General features: G+C 39.2%; 1 protein-coding gene across 1 annotated transcript in view; it reads right to left on the reverse strand.

The window, feature by feature from the left end:
• LOC111596661 overlaps positions 1-9,038 on the reverse strand; it is a 43,656-nt gene extending 34,618 nt beyond the window's left edge. The window contains exon 1 of the mRNA XM_023310970.2: positions 8,960-9,038. Coding sequence (XP_023166738.1) covers positions 8,960-9,038 — 79 coding nt within the window. The remainder of the gene's footprint in view (positions 1-8,959) is intronic.
• Positions 9,039-21,370: the final 12,332 nt, after the last annotated feature.

The following is a 21,370-nucleotide window of genomic DNA, read 5'->3' on the forward strand; positions in this document are numbered from 1 at the left end:
TCACACACTTACGCCCACACATGCGGAGATAGTAACGCACTTTGACCTATGCTGTGTAAGCTAGAGATAGAAACGTGCTCAGCACATGTAGTGAAAACGGCTCAACTTACTGATACCCTGTAGGCATTGCAGCCAACTTCTGAGGCTTGTCGCCTCTGCCTCTTCCAAATTTCTTCTCTCTTCTAATCTACCCCACGTTTACATATTCGTACTGAGCATTTGGCAGTTGGGTTTTGTCATAACGAGCTCACGTTTTGCTAATTAGTTTTTTCAGCATTTACGTGTTATTCGGCTTGCCTAATTAATGTCAAAGCTGTTGGATCCAAGCGTCAGCAGGTTTAAAGTGCTGCACTTGCTCTCATATGCAGCTGAGTTCAATCAAACCATATTTCATATTGGCCCAATGCATACTTATATTATTCGGTAGCATTTGCTTATGCTGCTAAGCGGATTACCATAATGTGGCCATCTCTAATGGAGGCGAAAACTCGTCGATTGTGCGCCACTCGCATTAACTTTTGTCATTCGGTTTTATTTATTTGTACTCGGGGCGGGACTTAAAAGCTTTCGTGGCATTTGATGCTTAATTTCAAGCCGCATTTGATTGCACTTTAATTTTTTGCCAAGAATTTTCCTTTCCTATCATTTTTTCATTTGCGCTCGCTGAATTATTAATGAGCGCAGCTGACGTCGCCGCCTATCGTGTGGCATGTAACCTGCTCCACTTCCGCTTAGGCCTGCTCGCCGGGCTCAGCTGTGTGCTTGCTATCAGCGTGGTCATTTGGAGTCCGCGAACATTTCCGCTTCCGATCAGCGCTAATGAACATTTAGTTGACGATTGTCCGAGCCGCCGCTGACCTGCCCACCTGCATACCGTTCGCCGTCTTATCAATGTTAATGCATGCGTTTTCTCTTTCTCTTTTATCGCTGTTTCCTGTCATTACACCAGCCAGCGCCTTGCATTACATTGTCCTGCGTTCAGTTCGATTGAGCTGCTGGCCTCTAAGATTACAGCGTGCCTTTAAAGTCGACTCTGCGTCCGTTCTCTTGCTTAATTTCGCTAGCAATTATTTATTTAAAATGGAATTCACTGGGCGCGCTTAATTGTTTGACTTGGCATCGAAAACTATGCCCCGGTGCCGGTGCCGGTGCCGTTGCTGGTGCCGGAACTTTGACAACTCGTTGACCGTAAATTTTCAAGTTTCTCATTAGGCGCCTGCCAATGGCAGATGTCCCCAGTCTACGAGTACGTGGCCCGGCCCCATTTAGTTCCCGAAGGGAATGCGGCCGGCTTCTAATCAACTTGGACCGCAGTTTGTCGCGCTACACAAAAGTTTTTTATGCCCGCCTTGGCCAGGTCTAAACGCAAGCGCTTTCCCACCGATTTCATTTCATTTAGGCATCCGTTCAGCCACTCGCCCAGCTTCATTCATTCATTATGCGCTGTTCAGATTTGTAATTTACACCTCGGCCCACAAACAGCTGAACAACGTGGCCCAATTAAATTCTAACGAGGCGCTGCCGGTGCCCATTACGAGCTGCGAAGCAGAGTTTTCGATTCAATATTTCACATTAAATAAAATAGAATAGATACCTGCTAGCAGGTGGGTCCGCATCATTAGTTTTTAATTATGAAACCGTTGTTACTATTTACAATAATCTGTTTTAAATTTAGTTTAGCTAACACTTCGATGCGAATGCTTAAAGTATAGTGCCATAAAAGCTTGCTTTTGGTGCGGTAACATTTTGACAATGCCATAAAGGCCCCGCCTGTCGCCCCGCCCTCCCGCTAGCCGGGCGTCTGCCTCGTCTAGCTGACTTTCTAGCTGGCTAAACTGGAAAATGGCTGGCAGCAATTATGGCCCGGGCGCAGTTTCCTGCAACGACTGCAAGCTGTAAAATGTTTATGAAGCTTTTATGGTGCTTAAGGGGCGTGGGCTAGCTGGGCTGGGTGAATGGGCGAATGGGTCTGAGGCTTCCCGGCTGGCAAGGAATTAACAATATAAATTATATAAAAGGCAGCGGCTGGGTAAAAACTGAGTGCTAAATGGCTTATTACAACGAATATTTTCATTTCTAATTGTGCTTTGTGTTTTGTTTACCTTTACTACTTGCCCCATTGTGTGGCAAGAACGGAGACAGGCAACGAGAGCAAGAGACAAGACGCACTTTTCCCTAAGCAAAAGGTTTCACTGTCCAAGCAACGTAGTTGACTCTTCTCGATTCTCCTGTGGCATTCTGTAATAGTTATATTTATCATACGCCACGTGGCCCCCTTACATTAATATTTAAAAAGCCATTTTTGTTGCGGGCCGCTGCTCGCTTAGCAATTTTTTTTTGCCTTTTTCACTTTTGCATAATCTTTAATTTAAACAAATGCCCAAAGCCAAAAATAAATCCACAGATGACGCAAAAGAGAGCCCAACCGAAAATCTACGCCGAGCCGAGAACTGAACTAAAAATGAAACGTGCCGTGCGAGCAAATCAGCTTAAAAATAATCAAAAAACCAACAATATATATATATATCTATATAGAGAGCGGCAATGAGAAAAAAATGTTGGCTGAAACATATATAAAATAAAGTAAAATGCCGGAAATAATAGCTGAGCAATGCAGGAGACCAAACAAGAGCTGTCATAGATAAAAATAGAGTTTGCTATGATTTGCAATGCTCTACAGCAAGAGTAGCTCAGAAATTGAGCAGAGTTTGGTTTATGGAAACATAAATGTTTGCAATTAAATAAAAAAGTATATAAGCTTTAAGCAAATACTAAAGTTAAGCTAAAGAGGCTTAAATTTAAGCCTGAGCTCATTTTGTAATCTGTCTAAAGCAAAAAAAAACAGCTAAAAATATTAATAGAAATATTTAAAAAAACTTAATATAAAAAATATATTAAAATAAAATTGAAATATATTTAATAATAATTGTAATAAAAAAAATTTTAGTTAAGCCAAAATAAGTTTGCAGAGCATTAAAAATACTTAAGAAATACTTAAATGATTTTGACAATTTCAACTTGGATTTGATTTCCAATACTTTACAGCAAGAGAAAGCTCAGAAATTCAGCGGAATTTGGTGAATGGAAATATATATATATTAAAAATTTGATACAAAAATATATAAGAGTTAACTAAACACTTAAGCTGAGCTAAAGAGCTGTAGAGATAAGCCAGAAATTATTTTTCTAAGTATTTAAAGCGAAAAAAAAACAGAAATATTTAAACAAATCTTTAAAAACAAATTTTTTAAATTATAAATAATATATTACAATAAAATTAGAGTATTAAAAATTATACTTATCATATTAAAAATAGATTTTATTATATTTTTATAGAAAGTCAAACCAAGTTCACGTAGGATTCAAAATGCTTAGGAAATGATTAAATAAATTTTAGCTATTTGATTTTTTTCCAAACACTTTCGTTGCCATGACCGCAACTTTAGTGTATTTAGTAGTCGTCTATAATTTATATAGAGTGTGTTCTTTTTTATTTCTGCCCTATTTGGCCATTGGAGTTTTATAAATGCCAGCAAAGCCGTTGCGACTTGGACATAGATGCCATGCCAGGTTGGCAAACCAGCGGCTACGACTTTGTAAACGGATTTTTGTTGCTGCTGCAGTGTGGCATGCCACTGCAGACGCTATAACTGTATATGTGTGTGTGTGTGTGGGTGAAGTGGCTGCTGCTGCTGCGACACTCAAGGACATATCTGAAATACGCGTGACCAGGATATTTGTGGCACGCGCTCAAAATGTCAGCTAGACTCAAGCGGAATGCTTGCTTTAAGACGATAATAATTTCGCCTCCATTGCAAATAAGCTTTAAGTTACAGACGCAGACAGAGATAGAGACAGATAGAGAGAGAGAGAGAGAGAGAGAGAGAGAGAGCGTGAGTAAATTAAGTGCGTCAATATAGGCGCCTTGGTAACAGCTCTTGACCTAGACTAAAGCCAAGCCAAAGCTGTAGCTGTGCTGGGGCCTGCGGCAAAATTGTTTTTGGTTTTTGCTCAGCTGCGGCTTTTGACTTTAGGCGTAACCTTATGCCATGTGCCTGGCGCATTTCTTTTTTTATTTATATCATATTTTTGCTCGCTTTCTTTTTTTTAGAAATTTATTTATCAACGCTTTTTGTATTTCCGCCGCTGCTGCTGCTGCTGTTTGTTCCGCGGGCCGTTTGTTTTTGTTAAATTTCATATACTTCCTCATTTTTAATTTATGACAATGGCCTGGCTATTGTTGTCGGTCGGCCACGCCCACATCGCGCGCACAGTGTTATTGTAACTGATGCTCTTATAAATGGCCGCAGCCAGTGCTGCCCGCTCCGGCCCCGGCACCGTGGACCCTCCGACAACAACAATTCGTTTGGCGCTTTTATCGCAGCGGTGCGACAGACAGCTCCGGTCAGAGGCGGTTTTTGGCGTAGCTTGGGCTGGCAGGGGTAGGGGGCGTGGTTCGCTGAGGTCACTGTGCCTGCCTGCACGGAACGTGTACACTTTGTATATCCTGTGGCCGCCATTGTCCTTGACTGTTTCATTATGACAGCTGTGCGCTGCTGGCGCTGTCTGTGTACCAGTTCCCGTTCCCGTTCCTGTTCCCCTTCCCGTTCCCGTTCCCCTTCCCCTTGCCATTTCCCTTGCCATTCCTGTGCCCGCTCCTCATGGCATTTTCGTTGATTTTGGTTTTGTTTAGTGGCGCATTTATGCTATTTAAGTGTCATGTTTTCCCTCCGCCTCGCTCACTCCATCTGTCGCTCACTTATTGTTGCTCTGCGGTGACTAAAACAAAAGCCAAGTGTTGGCATTATTATTATTATTATCAACGCGCTTCCTTTTCCGCAGCCAGCGAACAAAAGCAACGCGACAAGATAAAATGCTGCCATTCATGCTCTTGAGTGATTTTAACTGAATTTCATTGGATTATTTTCCTGCATTCCCTATCTATGCTCTACGTCTCCCTTTTATCTCTGTATATATATATTTGTACATCTCTTGGCTTCATGCACAAACTTTAATTCCCTTTGTTCTGGGCTAAAGGATTTGCCTGGAATGGGGCCAATCGATTGAGTGCCTGAAAGCTGATGTCAATCAATCCACACAATTGACAGTAATTAAGTTGCTTTGTCAGTACAGTACATTACAGTACTTATTGCATTTGTTCAACAATAATCTCTCGTTGGCTGCCAGGCAAATACAAACTAAGATTTGTATGCACAGCTTGACTCAATCGAATCTCAATTGTCTTTTAGATCAAGTTAAAACTTTTAACTAGTTTTTAAGATATGCGTGTATGCAAATGTGTTAATATGTTCTATTCAATTCGAGCTGGAGTATGTTCAAAAAATATTTTGATTATCAAAAAAGATGACTTAATATGTATTGAATACATTTTATTGATTGGTTTTATCAAAGTTTTTTTTATTTTTATTTAAATTGTTAAAGTTTTTAAGGAGAAAATTTATATATTTTATATTTATTTACTTATTTCAATTATAAATCAAATAATTAAAAGCTCTTAGAGGTATTCTTTGCTATAATTCGAAACAGGAATTAAGCGTCTAATGTTTATAGCAGCCAAAGTAGGCATGATTGAGCCTATGCAGCAGTCAGATTCTTTGATCTGAGTCATTGTCCAGGTCGATCTACCTCATTCATTTGTCTGATCAAATTTTTTGCTTGCCACTTTATTTATCTATGATTATGTATAAACTCTTCGAACTCTTAATCTAAAAGATTTACAAAGCTGTAGTTATATATTCTCTTCTATAACAAAGGCAATTTTATTTTAAATAAAAAAAAGCACAAATATATGAAATTTAAATTTTACTAGTCACAGCTTATAATAAAATTCTAATAAAATAAAATAATAAAATTCTTCCAAACTAAAATCCAATATACAGACTTCACATTTCATAAACCTACTCTAGAGACTTCGATAAATTGCCTTGGTAGGGGTATTTCTGAGTCGCGCATTCCCGACTTGCACGCTCTTTATTTCATTCTGAGCTCTATAATTCTCTAGCTAATTGCTAACTAAACTGTTAAAGGTTAGCTTAGCATCAAATTCAACAAAAAGCATCACAAATAGTTGTCAATATAAATCACTTGACTCGCTGCATCAGATATGAATGATTAGCGAATTGATTATGAATGAGTAATGAAAAACGGCAGCTTAATCAATTACTTTGCACAAATCGCATAAGCCAGCAGATTTGAGCCATGCTCAGCAATAAGTCTGAATTATGTATTTATTTAATTGAAAATGAATTCTCATCGGCTGCACTGCTGACGCGGCGCAATATACGCTGATAAATGGCGCATCTTGGGCAATATATTTGCACATTTGGTGCGTTATTAAAAGTCGCATCAATGCAGATTTATGTTTACGATATTGCGGCAGCTCCTCGAGTTGGTGGCAAGACGTGAGCGCGCAGCGCCTTCGATTGCCCATATAAATATGCAATTATTTTGCATTTGCCAGCAGCAGCTCGTGCTTTTATTTGCTTGGCGGTCATACGCCATGTTGGCCCTGTTTATGACACTCGCGACTTTTGGGCGACAGCAAAGAGCAAATTGACTTTTACACACACACACGAAGATGCCTCGTGTGGCACTGACATGTGGCATTGGGGTCGGGGGTGCAACCGCATTTATTTGTTGACATATTTATATTTATGCGCATAATTTGCATTTGACATATATTTATATATAAATCTACTTTTTTTATGCTCTCGCCCGCACAGCGCGCATAAATATATATCAAATTGCTGTGCATAGAGACATATGTGCAAAGCCCCAAAGTATGCAGCTTAGCATAATAAAACACATGAAATTGATTTAGACAAATGCATTTGCTTTCTCTATGAATACGAAGAGGAAATCTGAAGTGCGACAATTCTCATCGAAAGAGTTCTTTAAAATGTCTGTTACAAGTTATATTTCAATGATATCTTTTCTATTTTATTCGAAGTTTTCAGTTGGTTTTTATAACTCCTAACTAGTGCAATAAATGAAGTGACATTAAAACGAATTTTTATATAGTTTTATATGTGAAAAAATTACGAGTTGAATGTAAAAATATTAATATTATTACTTTTATAACTTGTAAGTAATAAATCTCCATATTATATCTGTATGCACATCCAATTTGGACAGTGGCAAGCATCATTTTGCTCGCAATCAAGGATTTGGCTATAGCCTTTCTATGCGATTCTCACAGACTTTTATAGCACAAGTGAATATGGAAAATATGTATACTTTTTTTTGTTATTTTCTTTGACTTTTTTCTTTATTCCTACCATCACTGATTTCATGTGCATTTTGACTTCATCATATTTTTTTTCTCTCTCTCTCTCTCTTTCTCTCTCTTGTTCACTGCCTGCCTGTCTCTTTGACAGTTAGTCTTTACCGATTTTCTATGGTTACTCTCTCTCTCTTTCTCTCTCTGTCTCTCTCTCTTTATTTCTTCAACTAAGTCTCACATTCCTTTTATATTTCTATCTGGCTCTCTCCTCTATTCTCTGTCTTTTTCCCTCTGCGTTTCTATTTCTCTGTGTCCGTTTCTCTTTTCTGTTTTTCTCTCTCTCTTTCTTTCTCTCTTTCTCTCTCTGTCTCTCTCTCTCTCTTTTTCTCTCTCTCTCTCCCTTTCTTTCTCTCTCTCTTTCTTTCTCTCTCTCTCTCTCTCTCCCTCTTTCTCTCTCTCTCTCTCTGTCTCCCTCTCTCTCTCCCTCTCTCTCTTTGATTATCTGTTTTCCTGTCTCTTTATCCCTTTGTGCTTGAGTTTTTCTTTCTCTTCTTTTCTATCCCAATCTTTCTTTCAGTCCCTCTCATTCTCTCCATCTCCTTGTCTTTCATTCTTAGTCTATCTGTATGTTCACTTCTGTTTGCTTCTTTGTCTATGCCTTTGTCTTTTTTTTTTTTAATTCGTAGTTCTCTCTATGTGTGTCTTTCTGCCTCTCTGTCTCTTAGTTTCTTTGGCGTTCCCTTGACTCTCATTTTCACTCTCTTCTTCTATATGTATTTCTGCCGCTCTCTGTCTTTTTGTTTTTTTTTTTTTATTCTCTTTGTGTTTCAATCGCTGTCACTTTCTCTTAGCCTCACTCTCTTTATATTTTTTATTCCTTCTTTTGTCTCCTCTTTTCATGCTTTTTTCTTGGATGAAGCTCTTCTATCAATCGATCTTTGCCCCATATTGTCTTGCTGTAATGATGCTCAGTATGATAGCAGTTGCCATCAACTATCAACTATTTGAGGATATATATATATATATATATTTATGTATATAATATGTATAATAACATTGGCAAATTTGAATAGCCGGATATGGCTCTACGACTATCATAAGTAGTTGAATGGATTTACATATAAAATAAAACATATCGAAGCAAAGAGCGAATGCTCTGTGCGTGTGCGTATGTGTGTGTGTGTGCGTGTAGGCTTAAGTATTTATTATGTATTCTGATTCTGTATGCACTTTGTCTTTAATGTATTACAAATTGAAATGCATTGTCAAATTGTGAGTCATGTTTTCACACAGGGCAAGCATTTATTTGCTTGTTGTTGTTGATGTTGTTGTTGCTGTTGTCGCTGCCTTTTGTGGCAGCGATAAGCTTTTTGCATAACCATATCGCATTTTATTTGTCTGCCTAGCAGCAGCAGCAGCAGCAGCAGCAAGAAAATATTTGTTCATTTAAGATAAATTTATGACTGTTGTCGATGCAAATTGTTGCATTTATTGAATTGTTGCTGCCGCTGCTGCCAATGCTCGTAAATAGTTGTGCAAATAAATTGAGAGCGCATATAAATCGCGGCTCGTATGATAGGTGTGCGTATCTGACATTTGTGAAAGGCACACACACACTCGCACACACACATAAAAACGTGCTTAATCACGTGCATAAATATTTGAAAATGAAATTGAAACCCCTCCTTAGTTGCTGCCCCCGTTTGCACTACTTACCATGCAACATGATGCTGACTAGCAGCAGCAGCGCCGACATCGATGCTGGCGCTGGCTGTGTCTCTGGCGGGTGGCTCATTCTCAAATCCTTTCCAATTTCGTATGTAATCCTGCGCAGCTACTAGTTTAATAGCGTCTTTAGCTGCTGCTGCTGCTGCTGCTGTTGACGTTGTCCTTTGGGCGCATTAAGCGGAAACGCTTTTACATTGCCGCGATAACAAACGGAAATGCGCGCCTGCCACAAAAGGAGGCGCAGGATGCGCAGCAGTTGGCTGCCAGTTTGCCTGCTGCTAAATGCTCCGGTTGCCCAGCTACTCCACTTCTCACTCTCTTCTCTCCACTTTTTTATTGTTTTTTATGTCTTTTTTATGATTCTTGTCTGTGTGAGGCGCCTTGTCTTGTCAAGTCGCTGCTGCTGATAATATTTATGCCTTGCTGCCAGCTCTTTAAGCACTCGCCTCGACGCTATGCTAATTGTATTAAAGGTTTGTCGAATTAAATTTTTCCCAGCTCACTGTCAGAATTCTCGTTCAAGATTTATGGCTGTCTGGTGCTACAGCTGCTGCTGCTTCTATTTCTGCGAGAATTTATATGCGTCGCCTCGACTTACAGACATTGGCAAAGACCTGCTTTAGCATTGGCTTAGAGTTCAGACAGACACGCACGATCTGGCTGGCTGGGGTTTCTTAGCTGGCAGCTAACAGCGCCGGAAAGCACGAAGCTGATTGTTGCACTTGCGGCCCCCGGGGCGTATACGTCATGCGGCTTGTCGGCATGTTATATCCATGACAGCGGGACAACGGAACAGCGGAACAGAAACAATGTTGAATTCCATCTAATGCACTCACAGATAAGACCGAAACACGTCAATCTGAGCGTGTAGCCCCACAGATGCTGCAGATTTAAGACGATGATATATATAGACTGAATATTTGTATATATATATTTATATATCATCGTCTGGAATTTGTCTTATTTATTATTTATTGTCTTATTTATTATTTATTTATTATATATATTTGTCTTTATTATTTATTATTTATTTTTATTTAATATTAAAATTCAACTTGGCTCTTCTTAGTTGAGTAACTATAGAGTGGAAAACTCATAGAGTGGATTCAAGCATCTTCCACTGATGTGACGAATTCATTTGTCTGAATGCCAATCGTGACTGCTTGCGCGTAAAGTCAAGCTCGCCTAAAACGACAGCTGAACTGGACTGCAGGCGAAGTTTAGCGGCCTCGCCCGGGCTTGCAAATGCGGCGCAAATCAAATTGGTCGCCAAATGTTGGCTGGCCTGCGTCAAAGCCATCCATCAAGGACGACAGCTTTAGGCGGACGCAACTTTCCATGAAATTGGCTGCGAGCTGCCGTTGCGAGAGACTGAGACCCGCCACTTGAGACTTAATAAACTGCGCAGACACAAATACACAAGCAGCAAAAAAAAAAATGACAGCAGGATAAACAGCAAAAATGTGCATGTAAATAAATAAATGCTTAACTCTTTCAAAGCCTGCTAAAAAAGGAATATTGTGTGTGGCGGCGGGTGTGAGTAGCGTGCGGCACATACTTATAACGAGTATTTGCCCCAAATGCCCCAGCGGCATTAACATCAATTCATCATCACAGTGCGGCGCAGCAGTATGCGCACAGCAGTTTGTTTAATTTTTGGCAACAAAAAGTGCCGCACGTCAAAGGGCCGCAGGCGAAAAGAGGGAAGCGTGATTGAGTAGAAAGTATACGACTTGCAGATATCCTAACTACAGCGTGTAGTTGAGTTAAAAGACATTTTGTAAAATGTATACGACTGGAAAATATCCTAACTAGAGCGTGAAGTTGACTTAAAAGACATTTAGCAGAAAGTATACGACTGGAAAATACCCTAACTAAAGCGTAAAGTTAATTTAAAAGACATTTGGCCATAGCAGACATTAAGTTCTTATCGATTGAAGGTAAGCGTAATAGAGTAAAATGTATACGACTAGCGGGGCTGGAGCTTGAAGCTATGCTACAAGCCATTTTGAAGAAAGTATTCGACCAGCAGATACCCCAACTAAGGCGTGTAGGGATTTAATAGGAATGTAGTCTAAGCAGACTCTTCTTCTTGAAGAAAAGAAAGAGAAGGCATAGAGTGGAAGGTAACGACGAGCTTGACCTGAACTGTGAAGCAAAGTTGCTTTGAATAATATTAAGTATAACTTAATATGCATCAAATTAATATAATTGAGTTCATTACACTCAGCAAGTCAGTTTCTATTAAACTACGCCACTTAATAGTCTATTATGGAAAAGATTCTAAACTATGTGTGTGCAAAATAATGCAAATTCTTACATATTTCAAGGGGAACTAGAGACAAGTACCTAAAAAATGAAATTCCATTAAGATTCATAAGACAAGGCTAATCAAGCAGCTATGTAACAAGTGAAGTCTTCAAGTAATTGCTACAGAAACTAGTTGGAAAATCGATATATATCGATGTTAAGAAAATGCCAGTTTGATTGTCAGCAGATAAAATCAACAAATTAAGCAATTGAAAATGTTAAAAAATTCTTATAGAATTTTATAATATTCACAGACTTCCCATAAGAAGTGTGTATCAAAACAGGGTATCTCTAAGAGGGAAATGCCTTGTGCTGCCCGTAGCTGTGCTGATATATACGCTCTGTACATCAAGTCAACCAGTTGGGCTTAAATCCAGACGCCGCGTCGCAAATGCAGCCAAAAGCAACCAGCGGTTCACGTCGCCAACATGACCACAGTCCATGTTGTTGTTGTTGTTGTTGTCGTTGTTGTTGTTGTCGATGCGGGTTGCTCATATGCACAGGCTTTAAATACTGCTTGGCTTTTTTTCTCTCTCATATTTTGTGTGTGTGTTTTTTTTGTGTGTAGCCTCCGGCCTTGTTGTTGTTGTTATTGTTGCTGCGGCTGCGGCTGCGGCTGGCGCTTTCTAAACAAGCGGGTAAAACACCATGAGTCAAATAAATTACCCCAGCATTGTTGTTGGCAAATTTTTGATGGTTTAATTTTGTGGAAAATAAGTTGAGCCGCTGCTGCCTCTGCTGCTGCGACCATATACACACACACACACACTCAGACACATGAGCAAATAAGTCATATGGCGCGTTTTGGGGCCGTACTGCGCTGCGTATACGCAATAAAATAAACGCGCCGCAGTTACATTTTTGCGCGCTGTTCGCAGCTACGCGGCGCACATTTTATGCCGCATTGCCAGCTTTATTTATTTATTTTTATTTGCCCAGCGCCCTTTTATTCATGCATTTATAAATTATTGCTGCCCACCCTCCCCCTCCGCACCCTAAGCATGTACTTATGTATTTGTGTTTGCGTATTTATATTCGCCGGCGTGTGTATGTCACTTGAAGTGCTTTGCATTTTCAATTTGCAGCCGCACCTCCTGCTCGAAAGAAAAAAGGCACAACATTGCATATTTATATTAAAAATTTATGATCTAATGAGCTCAGCTCGGCACACGGCTGTAAAGAGCCTGTCAAATAAATTAACCAGCTGTTTCGAAATTGACTTGCTTTAAATTTAAATCTGTTGTAAGTCAAGTCAAGCACTTAACTTTGAACTGCCTGTCCTTGTAATATGCTTATATGAAGTGCTGCACTTGAGTTGTCATTACCCTCCATTAAAGACGACTTCAAATGAAAGGCGCTGCCGTCTCCCAGCGCTACCAGCAGCCTTAGTAGCAGCTACTTTAGGCCTGAGTTCATCGTGCTGCTATTTTGGGCGCTGTCAGTTTTTCTTTCCTATTACATTTGATCAATAATGCTTTGGCTTTAAGCAAATATATGCTGTTTGCCAACTCATATTCAGCATCATCATCATCATCATCAACGTAATCGACATGATGATCACGCGTAACCATCAACTTGATGCTACCCCTGTGACATTGTCAAAAGGGTTTAAGTGCCAGCTCTTGAGCAACGAACAACCAGCAGCAGCAGCAGCAGCAGCAACAGTAGCAGCAGCTGACAGTCATCCCCTTATTGCTAGACAAATATTCAGGCAAAAGGTTTGCTTTGAGCGCTGCGAGAACGTGACGAGCAACTTGTACCCTCAACTGTATAATCTTTAAGCAATGATACGCTCAGCTTTAAGACCTGCTTCAATTTATTATACATAAATTTTCCATTGATTTGTGTGGGCATAGGAAATTAGCTGGCAAATGAAAGTTGATAAAAATAGAAGAAGGAAAATATTGATTTAATATTCACATTTAAATATTACAAAAATTCATTTATAATATAGAAAATAAAAAATATTAATTGTCTTTGTATTCCAAATTTAATAAATACTGTGAAAATGTATATTAAATTGTAATAAATTTTATGCCTTTTAATTTTCTATCATTTTTCATTTCTATGAAACTTCTTTAATGAAAATTTAATTAAATGCTGAGCTCACTATTAGTTAAGTCAAAGTGGAGAATATAGTAGAGACTACAGTAGAGACTAAAGTGCTTGTGATGATATTGCACATCTAGAGCTAGAAGGCTTGCAGCTTTAAGATTAAACTGGGTTAGCAACTGGTTCCAAATTGGAAAGTTTGAAAGGCAGCCCAAGAGAACGGAGGGTGTTTAGTTGGTAAACAGAAAATGCAGTGCGACACAACGGCCTGAGTGACAGCCTCATTGACTGATAAAGCACAATAATTAAAATACTTAATTATTATTATAAAATTGATGTGTTCAAATAGTAGTGATGCCAATACTAATACACTTGCTGCACTTTTGTACTAATACTAACTAATAAAAATACAAATTATAAAAATAACAATAATGTCTAGAATGATCGAAATATACATCACTCTAATAATAATTAAAATATTGGTAATAAAATATAATTAATATTACTTATTATAATGTTACTCAAAATTTTAGTTTTTTTAATTTTAATTATTAATTAATAATATTATTAATTAATAATATATAATTAATTATTGTAGTAAAAATAAAAAATATTTAATAAAATCGTTAATTTCAATTTTTATATTAAAGATAATCAATACTAAAAATATTTAATAAATCAACATAGATTATTTTAATACTTATAAAAATTATAATAGAAATTTTGTTAATTAATTATAAATATACTAGAACGTTTTTAATTTTTCTTATATAAATTATATATAAAAAATTAAAAGACTTATAAAATACATATATCATAAAAAGAAAAATTTAATAAATTGGAGAAATTATAAACTAAATAAATGAAATGAAATTAAATTAAATTACACAATATATATTAAAATTAATAAAAAAAAGGAAATTATTTAAAATTAATCATTAAATCAAATTTAAGACAGAATTACTTTAAATATATAGAATTGAATGAAATTAACCAAATTTAATAAATGAAATAAACTAAATGAAAATAAATTGAACTAAATTAAATAAATTGAATTAAATTAAATATTTTTAAATTAATATATTTTATTAAAATTAAATAAAAGAATTAAAATACATGAAAATTATTAAAATTATGAATTAAATAAGATTTAAAACAATAAATTAATCAAATGAAATAAACATAATAAAATTAAATTAAACTAAATTAAATAAATTTAATTAAATTAAATTAAATGCACGATCAACACAAATTAACATAAATATCTTAATAACAAAACTGAATCGAAAAAAGTAGACTTTGCCAAGGCTAATCACATCTTTGTTATCAATGTCTTACTAGAGTCGTTATCATTCCCGCAGTTCCGCTGAGTTCTATGATTAGTTTTTGCCGCTCAAGCATGAGACTCTTTTCACAGTAATTCTCGGACGTATTAAGCTTTCATTGGGCTGTAACAAGCGCGACCAATTCACTTCACACTTAATTATGCTGGCCTTTGTCAATGCCGGGCGATGGGGCGTGGCGTCACGCCCACTCTCAACACCTTCGGTTGAGCTGAATGGGTGTTGCAGATGCCTGCACACGGCCTCAAATCGGCTAACAATAAACAATTAATTACGGTGCAAAGTCGATGCCTTCGACACATAAAGGGTCTAATTAAAAAGTTGTAAATGCTTGCGGAAATCAGGGAACAACAATTTAACAGCAGCAACGACAACCCCAGCGGCGGTGGCAGCTTTTTAATGCTGCTCTTGCAGGAAAGGATTTGTGGCACGGGGGCAAAACCGTAAAAAAAACACGCAATTCACCTTCGTCATTGTCATGTTAATTAATTTGGTAGCACTCGAGAAGTCAAGTTGGCAATTTCGGCTGCTCAACCTTTGACCTCTTGCCAATGCCAGCAGAAAATGTCAAAAACATGCGTAGCAACAATAACAAAGACGCCCAGCCTTTCGCACTCGTTAAGACTTTTCAATGGCCATCAATTTTTAATAGCCAGCCCCGCAGCAGCATTTCTATTGGCAGAAGGTTCTGGCAGGACCTTGTCCATGTCCAAGTCCGTGTCGGTGTCCAGTCTTGGCGCGCCACAGTTCAATGCCTTCGGCATGGTTCATTGGGCTCTTGCAGCTGGCTGGCTGGCCCACCTGGCACACAGCAAGGATTAACACTAGACAGACAGAAGGACAGGCGGACAGACGGGCAGACGGGCAAACACTCAGTCGCACTCACTTCACGTGACTTGGGTTTACGTCTTTTTCTTTTGCGCACGTTGCGTTGGCGACGTGTGTGGCACGCGTTAACCTCTGCACGCACAGAAGGCTTTTCGAGACTGATGCTGGGCCAATTGCTCGGCGCGCACAGCGTGTAGCCAAAGCGGGCAGCGACGCCGACGCCGGCAGAGCGAACTTATTTCTCGCCTCAGCCATCGTCGGTACTTTTTAGGATTTATTCCAATATTTGCTGTTGTTGCTGCTGCTGCTACTGCGACGTCTCTTCGTTGAAGTCATGAAACGAAGACACCGCAAGCACAGCATCAGCTAGAGCTGCTGCTGCTGTTGTCTTTTGGCAAGACCGTCAGCCAGGACATTAGCGGCAGCGCTCAGCGTAACATATTGTCGTATCAAGGACGAAGTTCAACACTTCGTCACCTGCCTCAACAATGTTCAACGCTCGGTTTTACATTTGCTGCGCCACTCCTACTCCGCCTCCCTCTCAATCTGCCATTGCATTTTGTCTCTTTTGTCGCTTTGTCGCCAGGTATTTGCCCCACTCTGTAGCTCTCTTAAGCGACACTTGGCGACTCTGCTTACTGGGTCAGTTCTGAGTGTGTTGCTGTTAATCAAATGTTAAATAACAGTCGAGCTGCACTAATTAATTGTTGTGAAGTATGAGAAACTTACATAAAATTCTTTTGATTTCAAGTTTTCTTTGCGCTCAACACTTTGTTGCCTTAACAGCTCATAACATGATTGCAGACTGTTAAGCTAACAGCAGTGCTTAGAAGTCTCCACTCTGCTAACGCGCTGCTGCTGGCGCTGTTAGCCCTAACAGCAAATGTTGCTGCTAAAGGATTTACGTTAGCTGCTTTGTTCGGCTTTTAAGTGCTTCGCCTCAGACAGAATTTCAGACATTTGGCAATTACATTGACTCATACAATGGGCATGAGAATCTTGCGTCTTAACATTTTTTCTTCCATTTTTGTTTCGGTGGGTCGCAATAAAAGCGTTAGGCTGCCTTTTTGGCCACTTCACGTAGCCAAGATTCGCTTGGATATTTAATGGCATTTGCGCTCGTAAAGTTTTGAGTGTATCTTTCTTCAGAGACGACACAGAAATGCAAAGCACAGAACGACAATGTAGTCGGCCAGCAATTATCTTTGACTTGCTTTTGCTATTAGCCACTGACCGGGTCCAGCGCCCCTCCCGCCCAACCGCCGTCAACTATTTGCGCATATTTTATGTGCCAAAATGTTGGACTCGACTTTTATGGCCTCCAAGCTAAGCGGCCGAGGCCCCGCCGAATCGAGTCCAATGTAATTTATATGCATAAATATAAATATTGTGCTCTTGTCTTGAGATCTAACTAGACGCCGAAACGTTTATTAATGGAGTTTCCAGCACAGCTCAAGATTATATATAAGTTGGGCAGTAGCCGAGTTGTAATAGGTATTTGTAGCTAAGTTATGCCTGCCTGAGTGCCCTTTCCCCTTCAAAATATCATGCTCACGGCTCACGTTTATGTTGTTGACTCAACTTAAATACGAATTAGGCAAGTCTCATGTGTAAACAAAGGCGTTTAGTTGCAACATTAATAACGGCAACAGCAGCAGCAGCAGCAGCAGCAACATCAATGTCAACAGCCATTCCGAAATTGAAGTTGGAAAAAACTCGTGTTTTTCTTCATGAAGCGCGCTAATTTCCGTGGATAATAGTTTCATCTTCGTGTTGGCGGCCACAAGACAGTTTCGTGAGTGGCCCAACTGGCGCCCTGCCCCAGCTGCTGCTGGCTGACATGTTCCATGTTGTCGTCGTTCGTCTTGCTCATGTTTTGCTCGAGCTGCGTGCGCGTGGAAAAACTTGACAAGTTCGCAGCGGCTTTAAGTTGTCGGCCAGAGTTTGGCAAGGCTAACAACCAAAATTGATATACCCGTCGAATGGGCTTTGGCATGGGGCTAGCTCGCGTGAAATTGTTTGCATCCAGCCACGGACATGTTTTATGGCTCCAGCTTCAGTTGCGCGCTCATGTCATAGTCAAATTGACCAGAGTCCAGGCACAAAAGCGCAAAAAGGAAAAAAAAAGAGGTGGCATGCTACAAAATGTCACAGCCAGTGACCCAGACATCAGCAGCAACACTGGCCAAAGAAAAACCAACAACAAAAAAAGGGATTTGTCGAGACAATTGCAGCTACGCATTCGGCGTATCCTTGCCGGGTGCCAAGTCCTTGGAGGCAAGAGCTGCATTGTTTGGATTGTTTATGGCTTGTTGATTCGTGCATGCGATAAAGCATTTATTTTGGTCGCTAGCCTCCAACTGGAGAGCATCAGCAGCTCCCCAACTAGAAATGAGCCACGGCAATTGCACCCTCGAGAGAGACAGTTAGCCTGGTGTTGCTGCAGTGGCCATAGTGCTTTGCTGCAAATAATATGTTGCTTAATTTGATTTGAAATATATTTAGATGGAGCCAATGGCTGTGACAGCCATTGGACGAATGAAGCCTGAATCGAATCACAGAGCTGTAATAGCTTACCTCGAGTGGGTCTACTTGATTAGGCTAGTTTTAGATTTTTAGATATATAATAAAATTGAGCAACTTTAGTTTGCTGCCTCTCCAGGTGTAGCTGGCACTTGCCTACGTTAAGCTTGTCACTCTGTGCACTGGACTGCTCCTTGAATAACTCATTTCATGTTTTATGCCTCAATTTTAATAAGACTTATCGAATGTTCTTTTCTGAACTCTCTCTCTCCCTCAGTCTCTCTTCCTCTTTGTATTCTCTTAATGAACTCTTTGCTTTCAGCTCATCTTCGAGCAATCAGCGGCTCTGGTCAGCCCTGAGCTTGCCTGACGGGCCAAATATCTGCTCAAAGAGAGTAAGTACTTATTAATAATTTCTTTCTCTTCTTCTCTACTTTGTTTATTTACATTTTTACTTAAGTCTTCTTTACTCAGCTTTTTCGTTTCTATTTCTTTTAATATTATTTAATTATTTTTATTTCATTGTTTAATGCCTATGCATTTTTTTAAGATTTTTGTGAAGCAGCCTAGATTTTTCGAGCAGCTACGAATCAATTCAAAAGAATTTTATGGAAATGTATTTACGGTGTATACTGTATATACTGTCATATTGGAGCTCTCACATAATATATTTATAAGGCTTAGAGCTAAATGCGTTATAGAGTCTAAGACAATGAGCTGCAATAAACAAACATAAAAAAAAAATTAATAATTATTTTAAAATTAATTAATAATTATTTAAAATATATACATAAACTGTTCTAATCAGGTAATCTGTCCATAACTATATATGTACTATATATATATATATACTATACATATATGTATATGTATATCTACTATATATTTAGGCAATTTAGAACCTTTCAGAGCTGTCGATGCACGCTGCACAATCTTTCCTATTCGAGCGCTAATTAATGAATAATCGTACAATGATTGGAGCAATGATTGCCATGCTGTCCGCTACTATATGTATATATAAAGCCAATGCAGACAATTTACAGAGCTGTCGATGCACGAGCAGCTAGACTAATCGAACGAAAGTCAGCTGCAGCTGCAGACGTTGGCTAAGTCTGATCAAGCTGTGCCGTGAGAAGGAACACGCTTGTAAGGAATCCACATGATATGGAACGAATGACTACAATCTCTTTCCAAATATAAATCTCTTACAAAGCTATTCTTATGGGCATTCAGAGAGAAACAGTTCTGTATAGAAATTTCCTTATTTCCATTAACACGCTTCAATTGCATCATAATTCAATCAAATCTGAGAATAAATTTCAATGTGAAGTATCAAGCCAAACCAATCGAGAGCTTATATATAGCTTATATAGATAGTTTATGGATTAATCTGTAGATGAGGCTTAGACTGATTCAACTGCAAAACTTTTTTTGCCACGCTCGATAGAAGGCTATGTGGGTAGAATATTAAGACTTGAAATGAGCCTTAGAGAAGATCAAGAGTTCAACTTTTTTAACTATAAAACTATAATTATTATATAGAACTACATTCCCACTTGATGCCAATGTGCCTGGCCAGATCTTTTAGACCTATACAATAATAATTTAATCCCAAACTCAAGTCTCTCGTTTCAATTTAATGTATTGCCTTCAAGCAGACTCAGAGCAGAGCTCAGCTTCATTTCTGAATGTGCATAATGATTGTCTTTCACTCTGTCAAGAAATCATAAAAAATGCTCAATGAATGGAGAAAACAAGAAGACTAACTAGCATGAAATCAAAATTTGTTATGCGACTTGTAACAAAAAGAAAAAAAATATGAATAAAATATGACAAGAAGGTTAGCCCGAAATTTCATTAGGCCAGAACATGCCCAATGTCAATATGTATACACATATATATATATATATATATATATATGTATATATATATGTGTATGTAAAGGCTTAGGCGCTTCAAAAATGATATATAACAAATGATCAACACTCGAAACTGTTGCGTTTAATCTTGGAGTTTAGCCAATGGCCCCAGGGCTATTAATCATTTTGGGCATCAAGCATGAAAGCGATTACTCATACATAGATGACGCGTGGTGGCCTTTGGAGCTGCTCTGCACGGCGGCAAGAGCAATCCGTAGAGCAAACATTGCTTAATAGCCAGCCAAATGGCCAGAAACAAAGACAGACTTGGCCTGTGCGGAAATATTTGCTTAAGTGTTATTTCTGTCAGCTTAGCCGGACGGCCAGGCAGCGTCAAATTATGCTACAATATATGGTTATATTTATCGCATTTGATTGCGCGTATTAACCGAGAAATTAATAAGATAACTTTACGATAGGGAGAGGGGGAGGGCGAGCGACTGACTCGGTTGGTATTAGCCAAAGTTGTTTACTTAACAGTTTGGCCTAATTTGTTTTTATGGCTGAGCTCAGACGAGCGAACGATGACTTTATTTCTGTGTAAATCAGCAGATTTATAGATTTTCGGCTTGCTGGCTGCTAATTTGATTTTGAGCAGAGGCAGCACACACACACACGCACACACACACCCTCATGCGTGTGTCATTTAAATAGAGTCAAAGTTGGGCACATGTTGTGCCAAGTTAATTACCCAACAGACGATGGCAGGCGGGCCTTGCGTCCATCTACATAAAAGAATAACAAATTGTTTCAAGGCCTCGGCACAAATTCAATTGCTTAGTGAAATGCCATTTGCCAATTGTTTGTTTTAAGTGGGCGCAACGGACGTGACCCGTGTGCATGCGTGTGTGGGTGAGCGTTTATTGCGGCTAATTAAAAACAAACAATGGCTGTATAAAGTAGGTTGCAACAACAATGGCTGCAACAACTAGAGCCGACCCAGCCAAGGCAGCCAATCAAGTCAAAGCCTAGCTCACATTATATTAGGAGCATTCGTGTGGACTGAGAGCCGCAGTAACCGCAGCCAGCACTCGGCTCGCATTTCTTTTTCACTTTCGACATCTTTCAGCTTGCCGCTCCACTTGATGTGGCCCGGGCTTTTGTTAATGCGGCGACATAATGAAACAATTAGAGGCATGAAATTAGGTTACAGTCGCAATGCCAGTTGCCAGTTGCCAGTTGCCAGTTGCCAGTTGCATGCAAATGCAGCAAGTGCGAGCTAAACAAGCGTTGAATGCCTTGCACAAATAAGGCAACGGATAGCACAACAGCAGAACAGCAGAACATGGCTGAAAGCCACAAAGACGAAGCAAGCAGCAGCTGGCTGGCAGGGCGTGGCAGTCGTGGGGTCGCCGCCCACAACTGGCTGCATTATGCCAGCTCCCTTTGTCCCTTTGTCCATTTAATGCGCCAGACGATGTGTT

This window comes from Drosophila hydei, unplaced genomic scaffold (genome assembly GCF_003285905.1).
Source record: "Drosophila hydei strain 15085-1641.00,03,60 unplaced genomic scaffold, DhydRS2 tig00008119-arrow-pilon, whole genome shotgun sequence".
Lineage (NCBI taxonomy): Eukaryota > Metazoa > Arthropoda > Insecta > Diptera > Drosophilidae > Drosophila > Drosophila hydei.